Consider the following 22,529-nt stretch of genomic DNA (forward strand, 5'->3'; position numbering starts at 1 on the left):
TCTTAATGATTCCATACACCAAATATAATGTCTTAGAAATAGTTCAAAACTAAACATTGTTGAATGAAAGTAATTGAATTCAAGGTCAGATAAAATCTTGTAGTCCAACATGTTTGTCTAACAATAATTCCATACATCCAATATAGTTGTCCTATTGATTACAGTATCTGAGATATGGATTTCTCTAATTTTTGTGCTATTTTCACATTTCCTGACCGGTGTGAGAAAAATATTTCTCCTCACTAGTGAAAAAACTGTTCTCGGCAAATGATTAGTCGGAATTTGATTATGACGTCTAAATGTTTTGTTTTCTTCTGAATTTTCCTATTGTGACGTCATGAAAAAAGGCGACCATGTCTGATGACGTCGCATAGAAAGAACACAAGTTTCAGAAAATCTTTGAAAAAGAAGGATAAAATCATAAGAGAAACAGATTCCTACACTATAACTCGTGTATTACGACATTTCTCCACTCTCGACAGTTAAATTTTAGTTATTTAAAGAGCTCGGCAAGCCTCACGCTTTAAATAATAAAATTTAACTGTCTCGAGTGGAGAAATATCGTAATACACTTGTTGCAGTGTAGGAATCTATATTTAACCACATAACTACCTTTATCACTGATCCATGGATTAAGGTTGAGGTTACAAACTGTAACTTCTAAACTATGCAAAAGTTTAAAAGCCAATAGACTAGGACTCCAAGGAAATGAGATGTGCCAATGCACAACAGCATACCAAATTCCATTGACTTACCATTTGTGGTTTTACCTTACACATACCTTATCACAAACTTCACATTTAAACTATGGAATTTCTTTTAAGTCTACAGACCATGAATGAGGGGGGAGGGCCAAATAATCTCAATGGAAATGAGATGTGAAAATGCTTACACAACTGCTTACCAATTAACACAGACTTGGCATAAGTAGTTCCCCTTCAACTAACCTAAATACACAGTGTAACAAATTGTTGATAATGCAACCAACACCAATACCGGAAACAGTATACTTAATTCTTGCCTTTTGTAATGGCAAACACAAGCATATAATATTCTGTAAAAGCAATATGTTGTCAATGAATTTCCATGGGAGATAATCTAAAATCATTGATCTCCCCTATTGATCTTATCTTCCTTTAAATCTTAATCAGATCATAAAAGTTTAAATTGTATTTAGATAATTAGGATTTTATTTAAAATCTAAATTTCATTTTAACTCTTTAAAGATACCAGGCTTAAAATTTATATGGCAGATGCATGTTTCTTTTACAAAAGACGTACCAATGACACTGGTATCCAAACTTTTAAAAATGTCAAATAAAATACAAGGTTGAAGAGCATTGAGAACCAAAAATTCTGAAGGGTTTTGACAAAAACAGCTAAGGTTATCTATTCCTTGGGTTTAAATTTCAATTTTTGTTAATAGATATTTTATGATCATAACCATAACAATGATAATTTATGTCACCATGGCTTTTAGACTGGTGATATCCACAGGGTAGAAACCTTCACCAGCAGTGGCATTGACCCAATGGCTGTAAATAAACTCATTATAGATAGCAGGATTAAACTTTTGTACGCCAGACATGTGTTCTGTGTTCTAAAGACTTCAACAAGGCTCAAATCAATATATGTGAGTGAAATACAAGTCTTTTTACAAAAAAGTATTTATTGATAATTTATCCATCCTCCTGACTAAAGTTTGTACGTAGTGGCATTATAGATTGTGTAAAGTCAGTTGCCTTGTCACTTCTTAATGCATTAGCTGCATGTGCTAGCTGCATCGAGGCATCAGGATGGGCGGAGCCTGGCAACATTTGACACTCCCTATCTAACATGGTTCCCATGGCATCAAGAAGGTCATGGAAACCAAATGACAGAGCTGCTCGTCTTAATCTGTTAAGTTCCTGTAAAATAATGAAGATAAGCATGAGCTGTTGAAGGAAAAAGAGAATCTATATATAATGGAATAAAAAGGATTTGGTATATTTACTCAGTGTTTCATTTTAAATACTTAAATTAATGATTTTGTCATCTGTTTAAGTCCAAGCAAAAAGAATTTGTATGTTATTGGATTCTAAAAGTTTTCGTTTCTCACAAATAATCTATGAAAATATTATCCCTTGAGAATGTGTAGTTACATATATCAGTTTTTTCCCTAAATCTATTTAAGAAATAATTCCTTCATGTCATGCTCTATGCTCATTTTAACATGGGTAGGCATTATATTTGTCGATATTTTACACTGAGCGTTAGCGAGGTGTAAAATGTGGTCAAATATAATGCCTACCCATGTTAAAATGAGCATAGAGCATGACATAAAGGAATTATTTCGATTCTAATAGGACAAATACAGTATTTTTATAGGTCGAAGTGTACGAAATTACCGTAAAAATGTTTGGCTGTTCTCGTTTCCTCCTCGAGGAGTCTGTGCATTGCATTTCATATTTGATAAGCTTAAAAGTAACGAGCAGGGTAAATGTATGTTGTTTCATAAAAAAATATAATAAAAGTTTATGTTAGCTGCTTAAATGTATATATTTTAAAGGATAACGATGGAAATAACGTTAGTATAAACAGTAAGTTCGTGCGCATGTGTCAAACATATTTTGTGCTCATTAGAACACGGCTTTGTTTACAAAGCGTAATAAGGACGTCATATTAGAATTCATAACAAAAATCTCTATGCAAATTCTGTAACTGTTTGAAAACGGAGTTGTAATTGGAACCTTATAAAACAGATCAAAATTCATTTGTCATTTCGTGTTTGAATGTTCCAAATTAATTAATGCATGTTCATGTGCACTTGAATAAGCAGTGGCGGATCCAGGGGGGGGTTCCAGGGGTGCACACCCCCCCTTTATTTTTGCCGATCAATGCATTTGTATCGGGACATATGTTTTGCACCCCCCCTTTGCCCTGGGTTACCTGGGTTAGCACCCCCCCTTTCTAAAATTCCTGCATCCGCCCCTGATAACGACTATTTCTATTTGTCGCAGCTCAAATTTTACTTTGCATGTCCTTTTCTATTGAGGTGTTGCAAATACAAAATACAATATTGTTTCATTCTATGTTTAACGTATATCAACTGATATTGGCATTCTATTCTTACAGGAATTCAATACACTCTTACATTATATTAATACTTTTATGATTTTCGGATATGTTGTAAAATGAGATAAGAACTCACAAATTAAAATATAGGTCACAATGTAAATTTGCTTAAAAAATTAAGTTTCTTTTGGAAAAAAATCTGACAACTTTATACAATTAAAAAAAAAGTTAGATAAAGTAGACAATTTGTTTTATTATCAAAATTTAATAACTTTACCAAAAACTGTGACCAACAGATTTATTCAATGTTTATCTACATGTAAAACAATCATCTACCCTTAAATTGTATCAACTTTCTGTAAAACTAGTAAAATAGAGTAAATAAAAGTTAATTAAAGTTCATACCTTGTAAAATTGTTGCTGTTTATCTGGTAGTTTTCTGGCATGTCGTAATACCTTCTGTAAATCAGTCTGCAATACAAATGTGTGGATTGATAGCATAAATCTAAATTAATTTGTAAAATGTTCAATCTGAATCAGTAGACCTATCATGCAGTCAGTTTATAATATTGAAGTATAATCCATCTTATGGACAGAGATTACTGCCATGTAACTGTATAAACCATAAAATAGTAACTTCTAGGTATACATGTACTATTTTTTATTTTTATTCCAGTGCCCACAAAGTGCAAACAAAAGAGTACTCTCTAAAACCTTTATTAATAGAAGAGCACTTATAATCTACCTAATTGTATATCATCTTTAAAATTAAAACTTGAAAGAAAAAAAAACCTGTGATTTAAGGTACTAATACCCTTCAAATTCAAATTTGGATGTCATGAAATTATAATGTTTCCATGTATGGTAGATGTAAAAAATGAACAGAACAGAGATATTTGAAATGTTTTATGTTGTTTCTTAATTGACAGCTTTAAATGTAACATAATGTTTGGTCTTTTTTAACCTATTCAAAGAACAAAACTATTAGGAAGGTCAATGCACTTGATGAATAATCTGTAAGAGCCTTCAAACTAGTCACTAAACTATACAGGTATCTCTCAACTTTATTGATCAAATATAAACAATGTATATAGATAAAAAATTGGTTTAAAGAAGGGAAAATGTATCAAGATCACCTGATCATTTACAAGGAAGTAAAATACCTGCCTCGTTCTTAAAAAATGGCTTTTTCACAATCCATCAGAAAAGGACAAATTCCTGTTAATTGTGGATTATGTGAAACTGGTAGACCTATTAAATGGAAGTGTTTAGACTGTGACCTTTTATTGTGTAATCATTGTAAGGAGAAGGTACATTTAAGAGTAAAAACTGCAAAGGATCACAGAATAATCGATTTAAAAGATATTGGGCTACATAAAGAAGAACTAGATTTTGCAAACATTCCCTGTCAGGATCATGCTGGACAAAATAACTGTCTTTATTGTAAGACATGTGACAGTCTTATTTGTCCAACCTGTGTAGCAAAAGTTCACAAGAAACATGATCTAACAGAAATTCAGGAAGGATATAATATAAAAATAGACAAGTTGAAAAATGGACAAAGAAAAATTCAAAGTAAAAGGAAAGAAATTGTATCTTATAAAAAACAGCTTAACCAACTTTTATCTTCAGAAAATTATAAATACAACCAGGTAAATCAAGCTATTCAAAAGCATGAACAATCTGTCAAAGTGGCAGTTGAAAGGTACTTTAAAAAGCTACGAGTTGAATTAGATCAGAATCTTGAAACAGTTTCTAACACAATTAAATCTGACTTAAATGCTATCTCAGATTTACTAAATCAAGCTGAAGAAAAAGACAATGAAGTCCAAGAATTAATTCATATAACCTATGCTTCAAAGTTCTTTTCAGATGCCAACAAAGTGGAACAAGAGTGCACACGCTGAAATGTCTCGCCTTCTATACTAATCATCGATATTATGTTGATAGTCCTAAGTATAAAGCTAAGCTTTAATACAACTGTCACATAAACTTAACATTAACCAAGATAACTAAACAAAGACCAATGAACCTTGAAAATGAGGTCAAGGTCAGATGAACCATGCCAAGCAGACATATACAGCTAACAATGCTTCTATACAACATATATAGTTGACCTATTACTTATAGTTTAAGAAAAATAGACCAAAACACAAAAACTTAACACTGTGCAATGAACCGTGAAAATGAGGTCACGGTCAAATAAAACCTACGCGACTGACATAAAGATCATAAAATATTTCCATACACCAAATATAGATGACCTATGGCATATAGTATTAGATAAAAAGACCAAAACTCAAAAACTTAACTTTGACCACTGAACCATGAAAATGAGGTCAAGGTCACATGACATTTGCCCGCTAGATAGGTACACCTTACAATCATTCCATACAACAAATATAGTAGACCTATTGCATATAGTATCAGAAAAACAGACCAAAACACAAAAATTTAACTATAACCACTGAACCATGAAAATGAGGTCAAGGTCAGATGACACCTGCCAGTTGGACATGTACACCTTACAGTCCTTCCATACACCGAATATACTAGCCCTATTGCTTGTAGTATCTGAGATATGGACTTGACCACCAAAACTTAACCTTGTTCACTGATCCATGAAATGAGGTCGAGGTCAAATGAAAACTGTCTGACAGACATGAGGACCTTTCAAGGTACGCACATATCAAATATAGTTATCCTATTACTTATAATAAGAGAGAATTCAACATTACAAAAAATCTGAATTTTTTTTTCTAGTGGTCACTGAACCATGAAAATGAGGTCAAGGACATTGGACATGTGACTGACGGAAACTTCGTAACATGAGGCATCTATATACAAAGTATGAAGCATCCAGGTCTTCCACCTTCTAAAATATAAAGCTTTAAGAAGTTAGCTAACACCGCCGCCGCCGCCGCCGGATCACTATCCCTATGTCGAGCTTTCTGCAACAAAAGTTGCAGGCTCGACAAAAAACTAATGACATCGATATGCCAAATACAAGATCTAGTTATGAGACTATACCAAACTTTGTTCCAGGGGAGATAACCCAGTCTAACATTGGAGTGCTGGAATATGATGAAAATCTATCTAATGAACCGCATATTAATTTGGCAATAAATAAACAATATCAAACTGAACTTGAGGTTGTAGATTTTGTGTGCTCCTCTATTGATCAGTCTTTCTGGATAAGTTCTGGTCCTTTAGGTTTAGTTCAAAAAGTGAAATCTGATGGAACCAATCTAAAGGTACTATCCAGTTATAATATCCAGGTCTATGGTATGGCTGTTACTCAATCAAATAATCTACTTCTGTGCACTGAGGGATCAAGACTCCAAGAAATCAGTTGTAATACAGGTAGACTAACAGACTCTGTATATGATGTGTCACCATTCCTTCCTACTGCAGTCCATGTTACCAGTGACAATAAAGTTCTAGTAGCTGGTGTTAATAGTGACTACCCTGAACAAGGGAGAAGGGTTGTAATACTAATGGATCAGAATGGAGACCATGATAGAGTGTTTGAACATGATCAATATAAACAACCTATATTTACCTATCCCTGCAGATTAACCTGTACCAATAGGAATATTCATGTAGTGGATAGAGAAAGTGATGACAGATATAGAGTAGTAGTGTTAGGACAGGGTGGTGATATCATCAATATCTATACAGGAGATACAGAGATCAACAAGGATGAACCATTCAGACCAGAAGGCATAATGACAACACCTAGAGACAATGTTATTGTATCTGATCCAGGTACTAATACCCTTCATATCCTGAACAATGATGGCTTTCTAATGACATATTATAAAACAAGTGACATAAACATAATGTTACCAATGTCTCTTGTATTCACTCAAACAGGAAAACTCTATATAGGATGTAGTACACCAGGAGATAGTACTGAGGATGCCAAGATATATGAAGTAACCATTTCGGGATGTTAAAAGTATAATATATATTAATATATTAATAAACTGCTTTGCCAAGCACAGCTGTATACAACCGCAGAGGTCAAACTCTGAATAGTTGGAGCAAAAATTAACACAATATTCAAGCTTGAATCAGGTCTGAATTTGGATTGGAATTAAATAAATGTATTTCAAATATTATATTTGAAAGATTATAGGTTTCTAACACAGAATAAACAAGTGAAACTGCGAGCTACTGCTCACTGATGATACCCCCGCCGCAAGTGGATAATATTAATAGTGTAAAAATATGCAAGTGTTCGGTAAACAGGAAGTTGTCGAGTGATGAATCTGAAAATGCATCACACGGTATAGCTGACTTATATAAATCCTGAAACCAAATTTCAGAAATCCTTGTATTGTAGTTCCTGAGAAAAATGTGACGAAAATTTTCAACTTGGCTATCATGTGTAAAATCAGACAAGTGTTCGGTAAACAGGAAGTTGTCAAGTGATGAATCTGAAAACGCATCACACGGTATGGCTGACATATATAAATGTTGATACCAAAGTACAGAAAGGGTGGATGTGTAGTTCCTGAGAAAAATGTGACGAAAGTTTCATGGGACGGACTGACTGACGGACGGACAGACAGAGGTAAAACAGTATACCCCCCCTTTTTTAAAGCGGGGGTATAAATATTCAATTGAAGATTTCTTGCTTTTAAGCAATACACTGCTGTTTCCTAATATTTTATATATCTGTTTACAGACTATGCACAAAAAATTAGCAAAATATTGAGGAATTGACAATTTTTTATATCTTGAGGAAAAAAATTACCCCCTCCCCAAAAAAAACCAAATGTTTTACACCCCTCCTTGAAAAAAAAATATTTGAAGAATATTTTTCAATTTTAAAAACAAGGAAGATAGTGAAATGTACCAAGCTAAGTTAATGAAACAGTAAATTAGACATAAACCCTACTGTCAAATAAATTTCTTTGTCGAGTGCAGCTGGATACGACTGCAGAGGTCTAACCCTGTACAGTTTGGGCAAGAAGAAACACAATATTCGCACTTGATACAGGTCTGAATTTGGATTGTAATTAAATATTTGACACATATTAGGTTTCTGACAAAGTATAACTTTATTAAAAAAAACTTGAGTTGGTTATGTGATTTGAATTTATTTGAATTTTTTGATATTTTTTGGATTTTGTGCAATACACTATGCCGATGGAAATTGACCTAAAAAATGATTACCTTCTAAGAATAAATTGACAGCTAAACACCTCAAGACAAAACAACATTCCTTTATACATAATTTAATAGCAGTGTAAGGAGGTAATTGACAATGTTGTGTTTAAATTACCTCCCTTACACTGCTTATAAACTATGTTTTGTACTTAAGTAATTGTCCATTCACCAGGAAACCCTTGTTTTCCACCCTTTTTTGCCCCTAATTCCTAAACAGTTTGAACCATAATCCCCCAAAGCCAATTCTTACCATCCCTTTGTGGTATGGAAAATTATGGTATAATTTCAGAGAGATTCATACACCATTCCACAAGTTATTGTCTGGAAACTAGAAAAATGCTTGTTTCAGCCCCTTTTTCCTAAACTGTTTGGACCATAACCCCCAAAATCAATCCCAACCTTCCTTGTGTAGTCATAAACCTTGTTTTTAAATTTCATAGATTTCTATTAAAACATATTAAAGTTATTGTCTGGAAACGAAATGTCTTCGGACGACGCGGATAAGGACAACGTGTTACCAATATCCGACTGCAAAATTTTGTGCAGTCGTATAAAAAGCAAAGAAAATGTTACAACACTGGTAAATGAGACAGAAACCAAACAACACAGTAAAACATACAAAAAATAATACAGCATGGGATTATGTGGCAGAACAAATTTAAACAAAGAAAATATTACAGCATGGGTAAAAGAGACAGAAACTCAACATCACAATAAAACATAGAAAATATTACAGAATAGGTTAATGTGACATAAACTCAACAATAAAACAAAACAAAGAAATTGTTACAGCAGAGGTTAATGTGACATGAACCCAACAGCCAATAAAATGCTTCGCTGAGCGCTGCCTGATACGACCACAGAGGTTGAACCTTGAACAGATGTGGCAAATTTGTCTGAATTTGGATTGTGATCAAATTTTTGACAAAGTATAGGTTTCTGACACAAAATAAATGTCAATGACAGGCCTTTACAAATACTCTCAAATTCATGTAACTGACTTGATAACATTAGTGATTTTTCCAAGAATTTAGGATGCTTATCATTTGCAACATTGTGAAAACAAAGACTTAAATTTAGAATCACTATTATCTGCTGTAGTGCATGCATTTTGGCAGTTTTGGTAGTACACATGTGCCTAGGTGGGTATAATTTTGAATGCCACTTGACTAAATTAAAAATAAGGACAGTTTGGTAAAGTCAACTGTTTGCCTTACAACAGTTTAACTATTAAACCAAACTGGAGTTGTTGCTCATTTTATGTCTAGAAAATGATCCACTTATGTTGTGACATCAGGTATGATTTTAACTTTTTGGAAAAATGACCCTAACTTTCATGTCCCAGAGAAATGACAGAAATCGTGTAAAACAAATATTTTGGATAATTATTCATACTATTAAAATACACCTTACCTGTAAACCTGACTGTTTGATCCATACCACACAACTCTGAGCATAGCTTCTTTTGTCATTAGGTCGGACAGGAAATGGAGTCTTGTTGTCATCTTCACCATAGGGTGGCTCTGTGAAAGCTGATATTGGTGCTAAGTTATCTAAACTACCTATCCAATTAACAGGTTCATCGCCTAATCAAATACAAATATACATCAGTTTGTATTTTCAAGTAATCAAAGATCAAAATTATCACACTTCAATAAAAACAAGACCAAGAAAGCTATGAAAGACTTTACCTTACATTTGAAAGCATCTAAAATCGATTGATTCCAGTACGAACTTAAAATCTGTTACTCACAATTACATTGCCAAAATAAGCTCTGATTCAAACAATCTGTTACAACCTGACTGAAAATACTAGAATAACTGGTAGACTGAATGAGTCAGAGCTATATCAGTTTGATGTATTTGTGGTGCCTTCTACCAAACTTTTGAGGTAAGCCAAATGTTACTGGCTGTCAAATTGTTGGTATAAGAGAATGAATTTCAGCGAGTATAAAATCAAAAACTTGTTAAGCAAGACTTTTCTCCACCAGTTGAGATATAGAGTTGATAAAAGGTTAAGTCTTTAATCTTGTAAAATTAAATTTCAATGCCAATAGTAGCTATTAGTTGAGCAAATTACTTCCTTACTTACAGATGTTAATGTCTCAAACTTCATGACCAAATATTTTGAAATTGTAGGAGATTGATGATTGGAAGAACCACTACAAACAATCTTAATTCTATATTGACTAGGCAGCACATATGTAGCATATGTAGCACAAAAGGTATAGCTGGCTGTGCGGTTTGGACTTTGCTCGTTGTTGAAAGCTGTTTGGTGACCTATAGTTGTAAATTTCTGTGTCATTTGGTCTTTGATGGAGAGATGTTTCATTGGCAATCATACCACATCTTTTTTATATCCCAACTTCATTTGATTTCCATGGGATGAAAATAATATATGACTACCAAAATTCAGACTTAACAATAATTACCTGGGGTAAACAATGAAAGCATAAGGTTACTTTTCTTCTTGCTGTCAGCCCAGGAGTACAATATACCAAACCAGTTTTCCCTGCAATATGTAAAAATGGTGTAAAATATCCAGTTCATATATTTGTGTAAAGAAAAACAGATCATTGAAAACTATACACATATAAATAAAAAGTCATGTTCCAATGAATACTCCAAAGTCTTGTTGTCACTGCACGTCTCATATCCTTTACAACATTTAGACCTAGATTGTCTGATTTTCATTGGGTATTCTTTTAAGTTAACTGTCAAATGTATTTTTATTCATTTACCCATTTTCTTAATTAACACATTAGACATAAGAACATATCAATTTCCAGCATTGCAGAAAACAAATATTGAAATATGAAATTCACATAAATTACACAGCATGTCATTCATTTAGTACTTAATTTAAAACTATTTTTTTTTAATTGTCTTATCTGTGTCATGTATTATGATTTATAAAATTATTGCATTAACTAAATGCAAGAAAAACAATCTCTTAAAATCATCATGTAACAAGTGTACAGACAACAGTCACAAACATTTATATATAATCCAATACATATTGAGATTTTGGTTACCTACCCTACTTGTGTCAAGGCCACCATTCCTTCTACTTTCAGACTACCATGTAACAGAACAGTAAATGATGGAACTTTAGTTATGTACCCAACCTGTGTCAAGGCCACCATTCCTTCTACTTTCAGACTACCATGTAACAGAACAGTAAATAATAGAACTTTGGTTACCTACCCAACATGTGTTAAGGCCACCATTCCTTCTACTTTCAGACTACCATGTAACAGAACAGTAAATGATGGAATTTTGGTTACCTACCCAACTTGTTTTAAGGCCACCATTCCTTCTACTTTCAGACTACCATGTAACAGAACAGTAAATGATGGAACTTTGGTTACCTACCCTACTTGTTTTAAGGCCACCATTCCTTCTTCTTTCAGACTACCATGAAACAGAACAGTAAATGATGGAACTTTGGTTACCTTCCCTACTTGTGTCAAGGCCACCATTCCTTCTACTTTCAGACTACCATGTAACAGAACAGTAAATGATGGAACTTTGGTTACCTACCCTACTTGTGTCAAGGCCACCATTCCTTCTTCTTTCAGACTACCATGAAACAGAACAGTAAATGATGGAACTTTGGTTACCTACCCTACTTGTTTTAAGGCCACCATTCCTTCTACTTTCAGACTACCATGTAACAGAACAGTAAATGATGGAACTTTGGTTACCTACCCTACTTGTGTCAAGGCCACCATTCCTTCTACTTTCAGACTACCATGAAACAGAACAGTAAATGATGGAACTTTGGTTACCTACCCTACTTGTGTCAAGGCCACCATTCCCTCTACTTTCAGACTACCATGTAACAGAACAGTAAATGATGGAACTTTGGTTACCTACCCTACTTGTGTCAAGGCCACCATTCCTTCTACTTTCAGACTACCATGAAACAGAACAGTAAATGATGGAACTTTGGTTACCTACCCTACTTGTTTTAAGGCCACCATTCCTTCTTCTTTCAGACTACCATGAAACAGAACAGTAAATGATGGAACTTTGGTTACCTACCCTACTTGTGTCAAGGCCACCATTCCTTCTACTTTCAGACTACCATGAAACAGAACAGTAAATGATGGAACTTTGGTTACCTACCCTACTTGTTTTAAGGCCACCATTCCTTCTACTTTCAGACTACCATGAAACAGAACAGTAAATGATGGAACTTTGGTTACCTACCCTACTTGTTTTAAGGCCACCATTCCTTCTACTTTCAGACTACCATGAAACAGAACAGTAAATGATGGAACTTTGGTTACCTACCCTACTTGTGTCAAGGCCACCATTCCTTCTACTTTCAGACTACCATGTAACAGAACAGTAAATGATGGAGCTTTGGTTACCTACCCTACTTGTGTCAAGGCCACCATTCCTTCTACTTTCAGACTACCATGTAACAGAACAGTAAATGATGGAGCTTTGGTTACCTACCCTACTTGTGTCAAGGCCACCATTCCTTCTACTTTCAGACTACCATGTAACAGAACAGTAAATGATGGAGCTTTGGTTACCTACCCTACTTGTGTCAAGGCCACCATTCCTTCTACTTTCAGACTACCATGTAACAGAACAGTAAATGATGGAACTTTGGTTACCTACCCTACTTGTGTCAAGGCCACCATTCCTTCTACTTTCAGACTACCATGTAACAGAACAGTAAATAATGGAACTTTGGTTACCTACCCAACTTGTGTCAAGGCCACCATTCCTTCTACTTTCAGACTACCATGTAACAGAACAGTAAATGATGGAACTTTTCCATCCTCAGTGGATGCAGGTTCTTCCTCATTCTCATTCTCTTTTTTTACTTCACCATTTTCTTGTTTTGATTCTAAAAGTTAAAAAGAAAAAAAGATACGACTATGTTATATTTTTACTATTATATGCATAATGAAATTATTACACGTGACATAAGGGTACCTATTTAATGAGATAATTTGTTGGATTTTATATTTCTGCTCCTTTGGGGTGCTCATTGCAAAATTAAATTATTTGTATTTTGTATTTGTATTTGTTGGGAAGGAGCAGAGGCCACAAGAAAACAGTGTATGGGGTTTTCTATGAACAGTGGACTGTGAAAAAGGAGTAAAAACACTAATTTGGTAAAATTAGAAAGATCATATCATAGGGAACATGTGTACTAAGTTTCAACTTGATTGTACTTCAACTTCATCAAAAACTACCTCAAACAAAAGCTTTAACCTGAATCGGGACAGACAGACAAACGATGAACGGACGAACAGACGCACAGGCTAAAAAACATAATACCCATAAATGGGGCATAAAAAGTGTTTGGGTAAACAGTGTCAGTTTCAGGAGCATAGAAAGTGTTCGATTTCATATTTAAAATATCAAAGCAATAATTATTCGAACAATTATACTGTGCAAGAAAAAAATAACCAGAACAAAAGTAATAGGGCTTTCCACGTACAAATAGAAAGACCTAATAATCAGAACAAAAGCAAAAGGTCTTTCCACAAAAATAGCAGAAAGACCTAATTAAGACTATAGGTCACCTATCCATCAATCACAGTCACGTCTCAGTCATTACAGCTCAAGGGATGTGCTGGGCCAGCTCTCCTTTACCCGCTATCTTCGATGAGGGTTTACTTTTAGATGATCAACGACATACTACTTTAGATGACAGAAACCAATCGAAAGCTGTACAGCAAACATTGTTGTTGGCGTTTATTCCCACATTAACATGCACTCCAAAACCAATTGTAGATGGAGGAGTGTTATGCCGATTGACTTCCAAGGGCTGTATCCTAGGTGTTAGATGATTGACCTTCATTTCACTGCCTCATGGCTTTGGTCCTGATAATGCTTCCTGTCATCTTTTGCCTATGGTCCATAAGGTATTGCCCCCTGGTGTCAGCTTCCATTAGGAAACCATAATACTATTTGCTGCTGACACAGGACAACTTGTAGACATGCTTACCTTTTTTTTCTTTTTAATTAGTTGATTATATTTTTATCTTAACTATTGCATTTGCCACAAGGTTATATTTCATTTGCGCCAAAAAAAAATACTGCTTTTGAGCCCGAAACAGGTAAAACATAACAGAATCAGTTCAATAAAAGTTTCTATCCTGAATATGAAGAGTGTATTTTGTAATTTTGTAGATTATGCCCCCCTTTCCACTTTAATTGGTGCCCTGTTTATAGTGGTTAGACAATGATATGGTAACTTAATTTTGCAATAATTTTTATTACATACCTTCCATCTTTTTTATGTTTTTAGTGGACATTGGTAAAACCAGATGTCTTGACAACATAGGTGGACTAGCTACATCAGCAATATCTAGAAATCCTAAAATTTCCAATGTCTTTGATATATCTACAGAAATATGCTCAAATTCATCTGTTCTGAAAAATACAGTATATATAGTTTTAAAACCAGAAGGACTGTCAAACTCATAGATCAAAAAATAAAATGGCAACATCATGGCTAAAAAGTATAATATATGGAATAAGTAATAACTAAATATTACTAGTATATTATATGCATATACATATTCATGGATCTACAATCTGTCGATACCTGTAACTTGGCATTGCACAAGGTCATGTTTTTCTCTGGCTGTTTATGACGTCTTTACACTAAATCCATTGGATGTTGGATGTGTACGGATTGATTGTTTAGTCTTAGTTGCATGATTTTTTTATTAGTTGTTAGTGGCTTTGAACTAGCTGTCAGATAACTGCGAATACTCTCAGATCTGTTCATTGTGTCTTTTTGTGTTGGGATGTATAAGTACCGGGCCACGTCCACTTGTATTTTTGTGTATCTGATGAGTTAAGCCTTTTTCAACTGATTTTTATAGTTCGTTCTTACGTTGTACTGTTATACCACTGTCCCAGGTTAGGGGAGGGTTGGGATCCCACTAACATGTTTAACGCCGCCACATTATTTATGTATGTGCCGGTCCCAAGTCAGGAGCCTGTAATTCAGTGGTTGTCGTTTGTTTAAGTGTTACATATTTGTTTTTCATTCAATTTTTTTTTTTACATAAATAAGGCCGTTTTCTCGATTGAATTGTTTTACATTGTCTTATCCAGGCCTTTTATAGCTGACTATGCGGTATGGGCTTTGCTCATTGTTGAAGGCCGTACGGTGACCTATAGTTGTTAATGTCTGTGTCATTTTGGTCTTTTGTGGATAGTTGTTTCATTGGCAATCATACCACATCTTCTTTTTTATATGGTTATTTATTTAATTAAACATTGTTGTTTTGGTATAGAAAAGGAATTTTTTTTAAAAAAATTTTTAACTTGCGGACATATAAAGAAATGGCTGATACTGTGGTCTGGTAGTATTCTGTTACACATATTCCTGTGAAGTTACTTATTACTGAAACCGTCTGCTCAAAAGAACTGTTTAAAGATGATGTTACAAGCTTTGCCATTTGCTCTTTATAAATAAATGTCTCATTAGCAAGCATACATGTACCAAACCTCCTTACATTTATATTTATTGAATAATCAAAGAAAAACTTACTTATCATACGGTTCTGGAGCTGGAAATAGCTGAATTGGACATTTGAAATTCCCACAATGCAAAGCACCATGATATGGAGAATAATACTTTTCTCCTAATTCTTCAAACATTGTCTGAACACTTTTAAGATTTAAAATATTGTCTGGTGTAAATATTTCACCACCTTGTCCATTAATTTCTATTAACTTTTCAAAATATGGCATTGAACTTTTAATGTCAGCATCATTGGGATTTCCAACAATGGCAATGTGAAGTTTGCATGGAAATGGAAAAGGAAGTGGAAACTGGTCCTCTGGTACTTTTGGATCCCTCTGGTCCCAGTTTTGGAGGGAGTTTTTCAGTGATTTCTGTCCAACACCAATAGAACCATCAGTTACAAGGATAACCTACAATCACACAGCAATTCAATCATTTACAACCTGTTGTTTTACAATGCACTTTGAAGGCTTTAAGTATGAACAGGATCATGAAGATATAACTGTAAAATTATTAAATCCATACCTGTCAACCTGTGACGATGAAAATGCAGGTCATGACCTGCATTTAAGAATCAAATCTCAGGTTATAACGCGTACGAACTTTTTCGAGCTGAATTTCAGTTTTTATGGTACATTTTCTTATAATGTATATCAAAGATACCAAAACATCAATGCATGTTCACTTGGTTAAGTCATTTTAAATCTTATTTATTATTATTTCATTGCACTTTTAAAGATTTTTATAAATTTATGTAACACAGTCTTATATTCTTTACTTTTTGTCATCATCTAAAATTTATTTTTCAAAGGTAATTTAAAATGAGACTACTGGCTATGTAGCCTATAAACATACCATGTAGAGGTATTACATCTATAATATTCATCTCTCACTTGACAAGGAACTTAGACTATGATAAAATATAGTAATACAGTTAAAGGAAGTATAAATGTAAAAAATAATTTTCAACTTTTTAAAAAAAAATGTATAAAGGTATAAAAATAATGAAAAGTTATTTTCAATATGTATTTGAATTTTATGTTTTTATGATTTAATCTTTTTCACCCATAAAACGTAAATATAAGGAATAATTTTGAATGGTGACAAATAAGGGGAAGTAACTCTAGTTCAAATATGTTTGTAAACCAGTAGTGCAATTTATTTACGACCTAAAGCTAAGGTAATTGGTGTTAATTAACAGTGTGTTTGACACCAAAGCTGTCAAGTGAAGCCATGCACTTAATGGGTCACTTAATTTGACAGTTTACATAGCTAGATGAACTGCCTGTTCATGGAAGAATTACGAATTTGCCGGTATTTCAAAGGAATATTACTTATGAAAATCAATCTCAAGGCTAAGAAATACGGGTGAAATCGGGTCATTTTCGGAATTCCCGGGTTATTTCAATGACCCGGCGGGTGTCCCGGGTGATCCCTCAGAATTGTGAAAATCTCGGGTCACACCCGCAGAATACGGGTCAGTTGACAGGTATGTAAATCTGATTTCTCTGATCAATAATAAAGTTGTGGCCTTAAAGATAATGTATAATATTAACATAAGTGGTCCCAATATGCAGCTTTCATGGCTTAGGGGAATACAAAATTTTTCAGAACTAGCATTTTCAATATGTACCTGCTGAGTTCTTTCCTTCAAATAGTATTTTCTGAACTATTTACCTGACTAGCAGTGCTTGCATTCCATTCATCATACAATAACTGTCGTATACCAGTTATAGCTCCCTCTATACATGTTGTGTTGTAGGTCTCTGATTTACTTAGAGCTGTCTTTATAGATTCAAAGTCTCTTGTAAAAGGTACCAGCTGCTCCCACAGATATGAAAATACAACCTGCATCAACAAAAACAGGTTATTATTTAAACTATGTCAATAAAATTGTGTTGCTTTCATTATATATAATTATTTTTAAAGTGGACTTTCTTTTCTCTCCTAAGACTTCCTTTTATCTTTCTGCCACACATTGTTTCATTTTAGTTTCCAACCTCTATCATTCATGTGCATTTATTTTTTTACATCTTTAAACACAAATGCAATACTATATTGAATTAAATATATTTCAGTTCAAATGTTTTTGCATAAATACATGTATAAAAAATAATCACTTGCCATTTATCTGGTTAAAATAGAGGTATCAACTGTGAATTATGAACTAGAATATCATCAAATAAAAGAACAAGATTAGTTAGGAAATGTCTTCAAAATTTGATTTATTTATTACCATCCAGCAGATTTTTTTTCACACTATTATTCTTGAAATTACAAGGCCTACAGAAATTGAATATCATAGATGTTTGAAAAATTACCAGTGTAATGTTAAAATATTTATATTACATATTTACATTTTGACATCTAAAACATACTGGTTATACTATGGTGGTTTCAGCTTTTTTTTTATCAAATGAACTTTGTGAGCTTCAAATATTGTCATATTCTCACAAAGGTAAGAACTTAAACATTCAATGTATTTGAAACTTTCAATTTTTACACACAAACAAAATCACCAGGATGCAAGACGATTTCAATAACATATATGACATATACATGATATACAAATTGTTACCATGGAAACAAATTCCAACCGACAGCTTGATGAGAAATGGTCCAATAAAGTGTTGATTCCATGAATTGCTAAGTTCCGTCTCTGATACTCTTCTGTACAATCTGGTATCTGTACAGGTCTACACATAGACAGGGAAACATCTAAGGCTATGACTGTAGGCATTCTTACTTATCTTGCACTCTTTTTTCTACCAAAACAATACAAATCAAAATGGTCATAAAAATGAAGTCACTTCAGCATTTGTTTCTATATAACATGTATAATAAGATGAAAAAGTTGGGCAAACTATGACAGTATTTTTTTAAATATTTTGTTGAAATTACTCCACATCTCTAGCTTGATACTCATTTATTCAGTGAAATTCAGAAGACATTCGTAACATGTATTTGATGTAAATTGTATCTGGTGTAGAGAGGTGTGAGCTTTTGTTCCATGTTGTAGCTATATGCCTAGGCCTTGCTGTGACTTTGAGATGGAGAACAGCAAGAACATGGCTGCAAGTTGTAACTGGTGCAGGGAGGAAACATGTAGGGGTCTACAAGTATGAGAAAGTAATTGAATTTTGTGAGTAAAAATGTCATGAATGTAGGAAACAAAAAATCTGCAATTCAAATATTAGGAAAATGGACTAAGACTTCTTTTACACTAAATTTATCTGTACATATTGCTGTGTATTAGCTATAGTTTAATCCACATTGGCTAGAGATATACAATGTAAGGGAGGGTTTAGACCTCACTAAACATGTTTAACCCTGCTAAATTTGTGGTATGCCCCAAGTCATAGCCTCTGGCCTTTGTTAGTCTTGTATGTTTTTTTAATTTTTGTTTATTTATATAGGAGTTATTTAGTAGGACGTCAATTTTCACTGAACTAGTACATATTTTTTTAGGGACCAGCTAAAGCTCACCTCTGGGTGCAGGATTTGCTTGCTGTGTTGAAGACCCTTTGGTTATTTTTTACTCTTTAGTTGGCTTGTTGTCTCTTTGACACATTCCCCATTTCCATTCTCTATTTTATATAGCATGTTACAGTGGCGGATCCAGCCATTTTGAAAAGGGGGGTTCCCAACCCAGAGTAAAGGGGGGGTTCCAACTATATGCTCCCATTCAAATGCATTGATCGGCCAAAAAAAGGGGGGGTTCCAACCTCCAGAACCCCCCCCTGGATCCGCCACTGTGTTACATGTACAAATGTATCCATATAATATGATTGACATAAAGAAGTCAAATATGTCATACTACCCCAAAATAGACATCTTTAGTACTAAAAATTAAATTAAAGCATCAATTATTTGCAGGCATTGCACATAGATGCATTGCAACTTAAATATTTGTATAAGTGCTGTGGATTAAGTTACATGGGGTGTTTGTGGGTCTCAGTCTATTCCAAATAACTAAAATAGCCTTTCAAGACGTTTTAATTATTTGGTATAGTCTCAACAACCCTTCTCGGGAGTCTCATTGGGGAGTTATAACTCCAGACCCCGCTTACTGTTTTGTCAGATTCCTGTCTCCCGCAATTTTCAAAATTTTTGTAATTTCCCATGTTTTCCCTAGACATTTTTTCCCGTTTTCTCGGCACAATAAACATGATAATTAGACTTTCACGTGTCACGCTTACAAACAATTGACAATCCAATGTCACGCTTAGACCCTAATGAGTCCCAACTGATCTGAATCTGATATGATTCACAGTTTAAGTGTTGCAGTCCCTTGTTCTCATTTTCCAAGATACATGTACGTTAAATATAGCAATTTGAGCATATGTGATTAAAAAAAACAAGAAAAAAAAAAGAAAAAAAACAACAACATTGACAATTTTATTGAAACACAAACACAGTGTTCAAGCAGGAACATATATATTGATATACTGTTCCAAGGAACAATATGTACACAAGGCATGCCAAGCAACAAATAAGGGGGTAGGGCTGCAAGACATCCGATAGAAGAAGAAGAAGATCGGAGACCTTTAAAAAAATATATATATACTGGGTTACATTAACAACCTGATAGCATTATAAGATTTATACTTTCTTACATGTTTTACATCATAGTTTTTAGAAGCAACTTTAAATTTTAGCCTTAGGTAAACATTTTCAATTTTAAACCGGAAATACGAAACATGCGGAACTTCTCAAATTTTTACCTATCGAATCGACTAAAGTCCCGAAAGTGTAGAATGGAAGCTTCATCAGCAACCGAAATTATGATGAAGAGGCAGGTGCTCGAAGAGTAAACATTTATTTCAAGAGTTGAGAATTGTGACTGAATTTATCACAGGCACTTGGGTATGGATTTCTTGTTTTTCACTACAAAAATGTATTAAGTTACCTATAACAGTATATTTGCATCAAGTTCTTAGTTTAATATTTCAGGTCATTTTTTTCTGTTAGTAATCATTGAGCAAAAAACAATAATATGTGTGTTTCATAAAACATCAGTTTCAAAAATATGATTGGCAGGTAGGCATTATTTGGGGGTGTGGGGGTCATGGGGTTGAGAAAGGGGGTGGGTTGGGGGGGGGGGGGGTTAGTAATTATATTCTGCATAGATTTGACATACAAATCCTTTGTCAGATCATATGTTACTGTATGTCACATAAATTTGTAATTTGCATGCTTCTTCAATGGAAATTCTGACATCACTATGCATTCTTAATACCGGTAGCATATACACTAATAACAAAGCGACAAGGATAAGTCCAAAAATGTATCAGATCATTTCAATCCATTCACTGGATGTGTGCACATGGACCGATAGTAACATGAACCTGAATAATAAACCAAGGGTGAAGTCAGATGTTCTGAAATGTTTAATTGTATAATCTGCTTTATAAATCAAAATCAAATCAAATAATTTTATTGGTGTAAATTCCTATACAGAAATGATAGCAGCCGACATTTACAAAATACAAAAATAAACAAACAAACAAACAAATAAACAAAAAAACAAAAAAAACCAACCAAACATATTTTCTCAATGATCATGATACGAGATACATATTTTATATTTACATTGCGTGGAGGTGTTATTCATACAATATTATAATCCAAGCTATTACAATCTTAACAACATTATGTTTGCTTTAAATGAATGTTCAAATCATACATATCACTTATTCCAGCTACACTTACAGTACTAATGTCCATATCATTACTTTTCAAAATGAAACTAAACTTGTCTTGTTCACACATATTAACAAAAGATGGAGTTCCTTCTTGTTACTCTTATTAATTAAATATATACATTTAGAAATATAAGAAGATGTGGTAAATTGATTGTCAATGAGTCACAACTCTCTAAAAGAGAGCAAATGGCACAGAAATTAACAACTATAGGTCTTCCTTTCGGCCTGTGACAATGAGCAAAGCCAATCCTGTTCAAGTCCCTGAAATGACAAATGAAAAAAAAAACAAAAAACGACAACTAAAGGCGTAATTTATTTACAAAATAATGAATGAAAAATTAATACGTTCAATAGGTCCATGTAGTTCACATGTACATTTGTAGCAACAAATGATAACACCTGAATTACAGGCTCTTGTCTTGGGACTTACACAGACATTGCAAAAAAATACATTGTAGTGGAGGGATCATTGCAATAATCAAAATTTATAAATTATAATTCAGAAAACCCTGAGAAAGCGATAGTTCTGATCTACATGTACATGTATGTTAATATTTAACTTGGACCTTGGTCTTGGATATACCAAGAAATCTGAAAAATTTAAATGGTCTCTCATTATATGTGTTTTATATCTAAGAACCTTTGTACTTTTATAAATCATTTGTTGGCATTTGCCATAGTAACTAAACATGCTGGTAAAAACTGCTGGCTGCAATCAGGTACAGGGCTCCCACTACTTCAGAATCATAGGGAGGAGTGATTTTTCATCTTGAAAAAGATAGAGAAAAATGGTGAGACTTATTTAAAAGAAATCGAAAAGTACTCCTTCCCTAGCTAGTTTTATAAAATGTGTGAAATAGGAGAACTTGACTAACATGAAATTCAGGAAACGAAAAATCACAATAATCAGTAAAGACACCTTCTTCATTTTCTGTGGAAATTTCTAACAATTGTTCAGAATCAAGTCTTTATTTTGCTGCATTTTCAGGGGGTATAATTTCTTTTAAATCTTAATAATTTTGTAGTTGTTCACACCTAACGCAAGGCCAGGGGTTAGTTGTCTTATTATCTTATATACA

The 22,529-nt window shown here is 33.7% G+C and overlaps 3 protein-coding genes across 4 annotated transcripts in view; 2 read left to right on the forward strand and 1 right to left on the reverse strand.

The window, feature by feature from the left end:
• Positions 1 to 1,651: 1,651 nt before the first annotated feature.
• LOC143073344 (integrator complex subunit 14-like) lies at positions 1,652 to 20,516 on the reverse strand. Its single transcript, XM_076248806.1, has 10 exons — positions 20,362 to 20,516; positions 18,324 to 18,510; positions 17,423 to 17,593; positions 15,770 to 16,155; positions 14,489 to 14,637; positions 12,952 to 13,099; positions 10,665 to 10,744; positions 9,646 to 9,818; positions 3,460 to 3,525; positions 1,652 to 1,907 (listed from the first exon to the last, which is right to left on the reverse strand). The coding sequence occupies exons 2-10, from the start codon at positions 18,483 to 18,485 to the stop codon at positions 1,680 to 1,682; spliced, it is 1,563 nt and encodes a 520-aa protein (XP_076104921.1). The 5' UTR covers positions 18,486 to 18,510; positions 20,362 to 20,516; the 3' UTR covers positions 1,652 to 1,679.
• Positions 4,151 to 7,058, forward strand: LOC143073343 (uncharacterized). Its single transcript, XM_076248805.1, has 2 exons — positions 4,151 to 4,937; positions 6,024 to 7,058. Exons 1-2 carry the CDS (start codon positions 4,236 to 4,238, stop codon positions 7,011 to 7,013), a joined length of 1,692 nt encoding a protein of 563 aa, XP_076104920.1. The 5' UTR covers positions 4,151 to 4,235; the 3' UTR covers positions 7,014 to 7,058.
• Positions 20,497 to 22,529, forward strand: part of LOC143073342 (sodium/potassium/calcium exchanger Nckx30C-like) — a 98,902-nt gene continuing 96,869 nt past the window's right edge. The window contains exon 1 of one of the 2 annotated variants that reach the window (XM_076248796.1): positions 20,497 to 20,611. The gene's annotated coding sequence lies outside the window, so the exon portion shown is untranslated. The remainder of the gene's footprint in view (positions 20,612 to 22,529) is intronic. The other variant, XM_076248798.1, reaches the window with a different exon arrangement.

This window comes from Mytilus galloprovincialis, chromosome 4 (assembly GCF_965363235.1).
Source record: "Mytilus galloprovincialis chromosome 4, xbMytGall1.hap1.1, whole genome shotgun sequence".
Classification (NCBI taxonomy): Eukaryota; Metazoa; Mollusca; class Bivalvia; order Mytilida; family Mytilidae; genus Mytilus; species Mytilus galloprovincialis.

Coding starts and splice junctions, on each gene's coding strand:
- LOC143073344 (XM_076248806.1), bottom strand. CDS start 18,485: ATGCCTACAGTCATAGCCTTAGATGTTTCCCTGTCTATGTGTAGACCT. Junction 13,100..14,488: donor AAACATAAAAAAGATGGAAG/GTATGTAATAAA, acceptor TTTAACTTTTAG/AATCAAAACAAGAAAATGGT. Junction 9,819..10,664: donor GCTTTCATTGTTTACCCCAG/GTAATTATTGTT, acceptor GTATTTGATTAG/GCGATGAACCTGTTAATTGG.
- LOC143073343 (XM_076248805.1), top strand. CDS start 4,236: ATGGCTTTTTCACAATCCATCAGAAAAGGACAAATTCCTGTTAATTGT. Junction 4,938..6,023: donor TCTTTTCAGATGCCAACAAA/GTGGAACAAGAG, acceptor CAAAAGTTGCAG/GCTCGACAAAAAACTAATGA.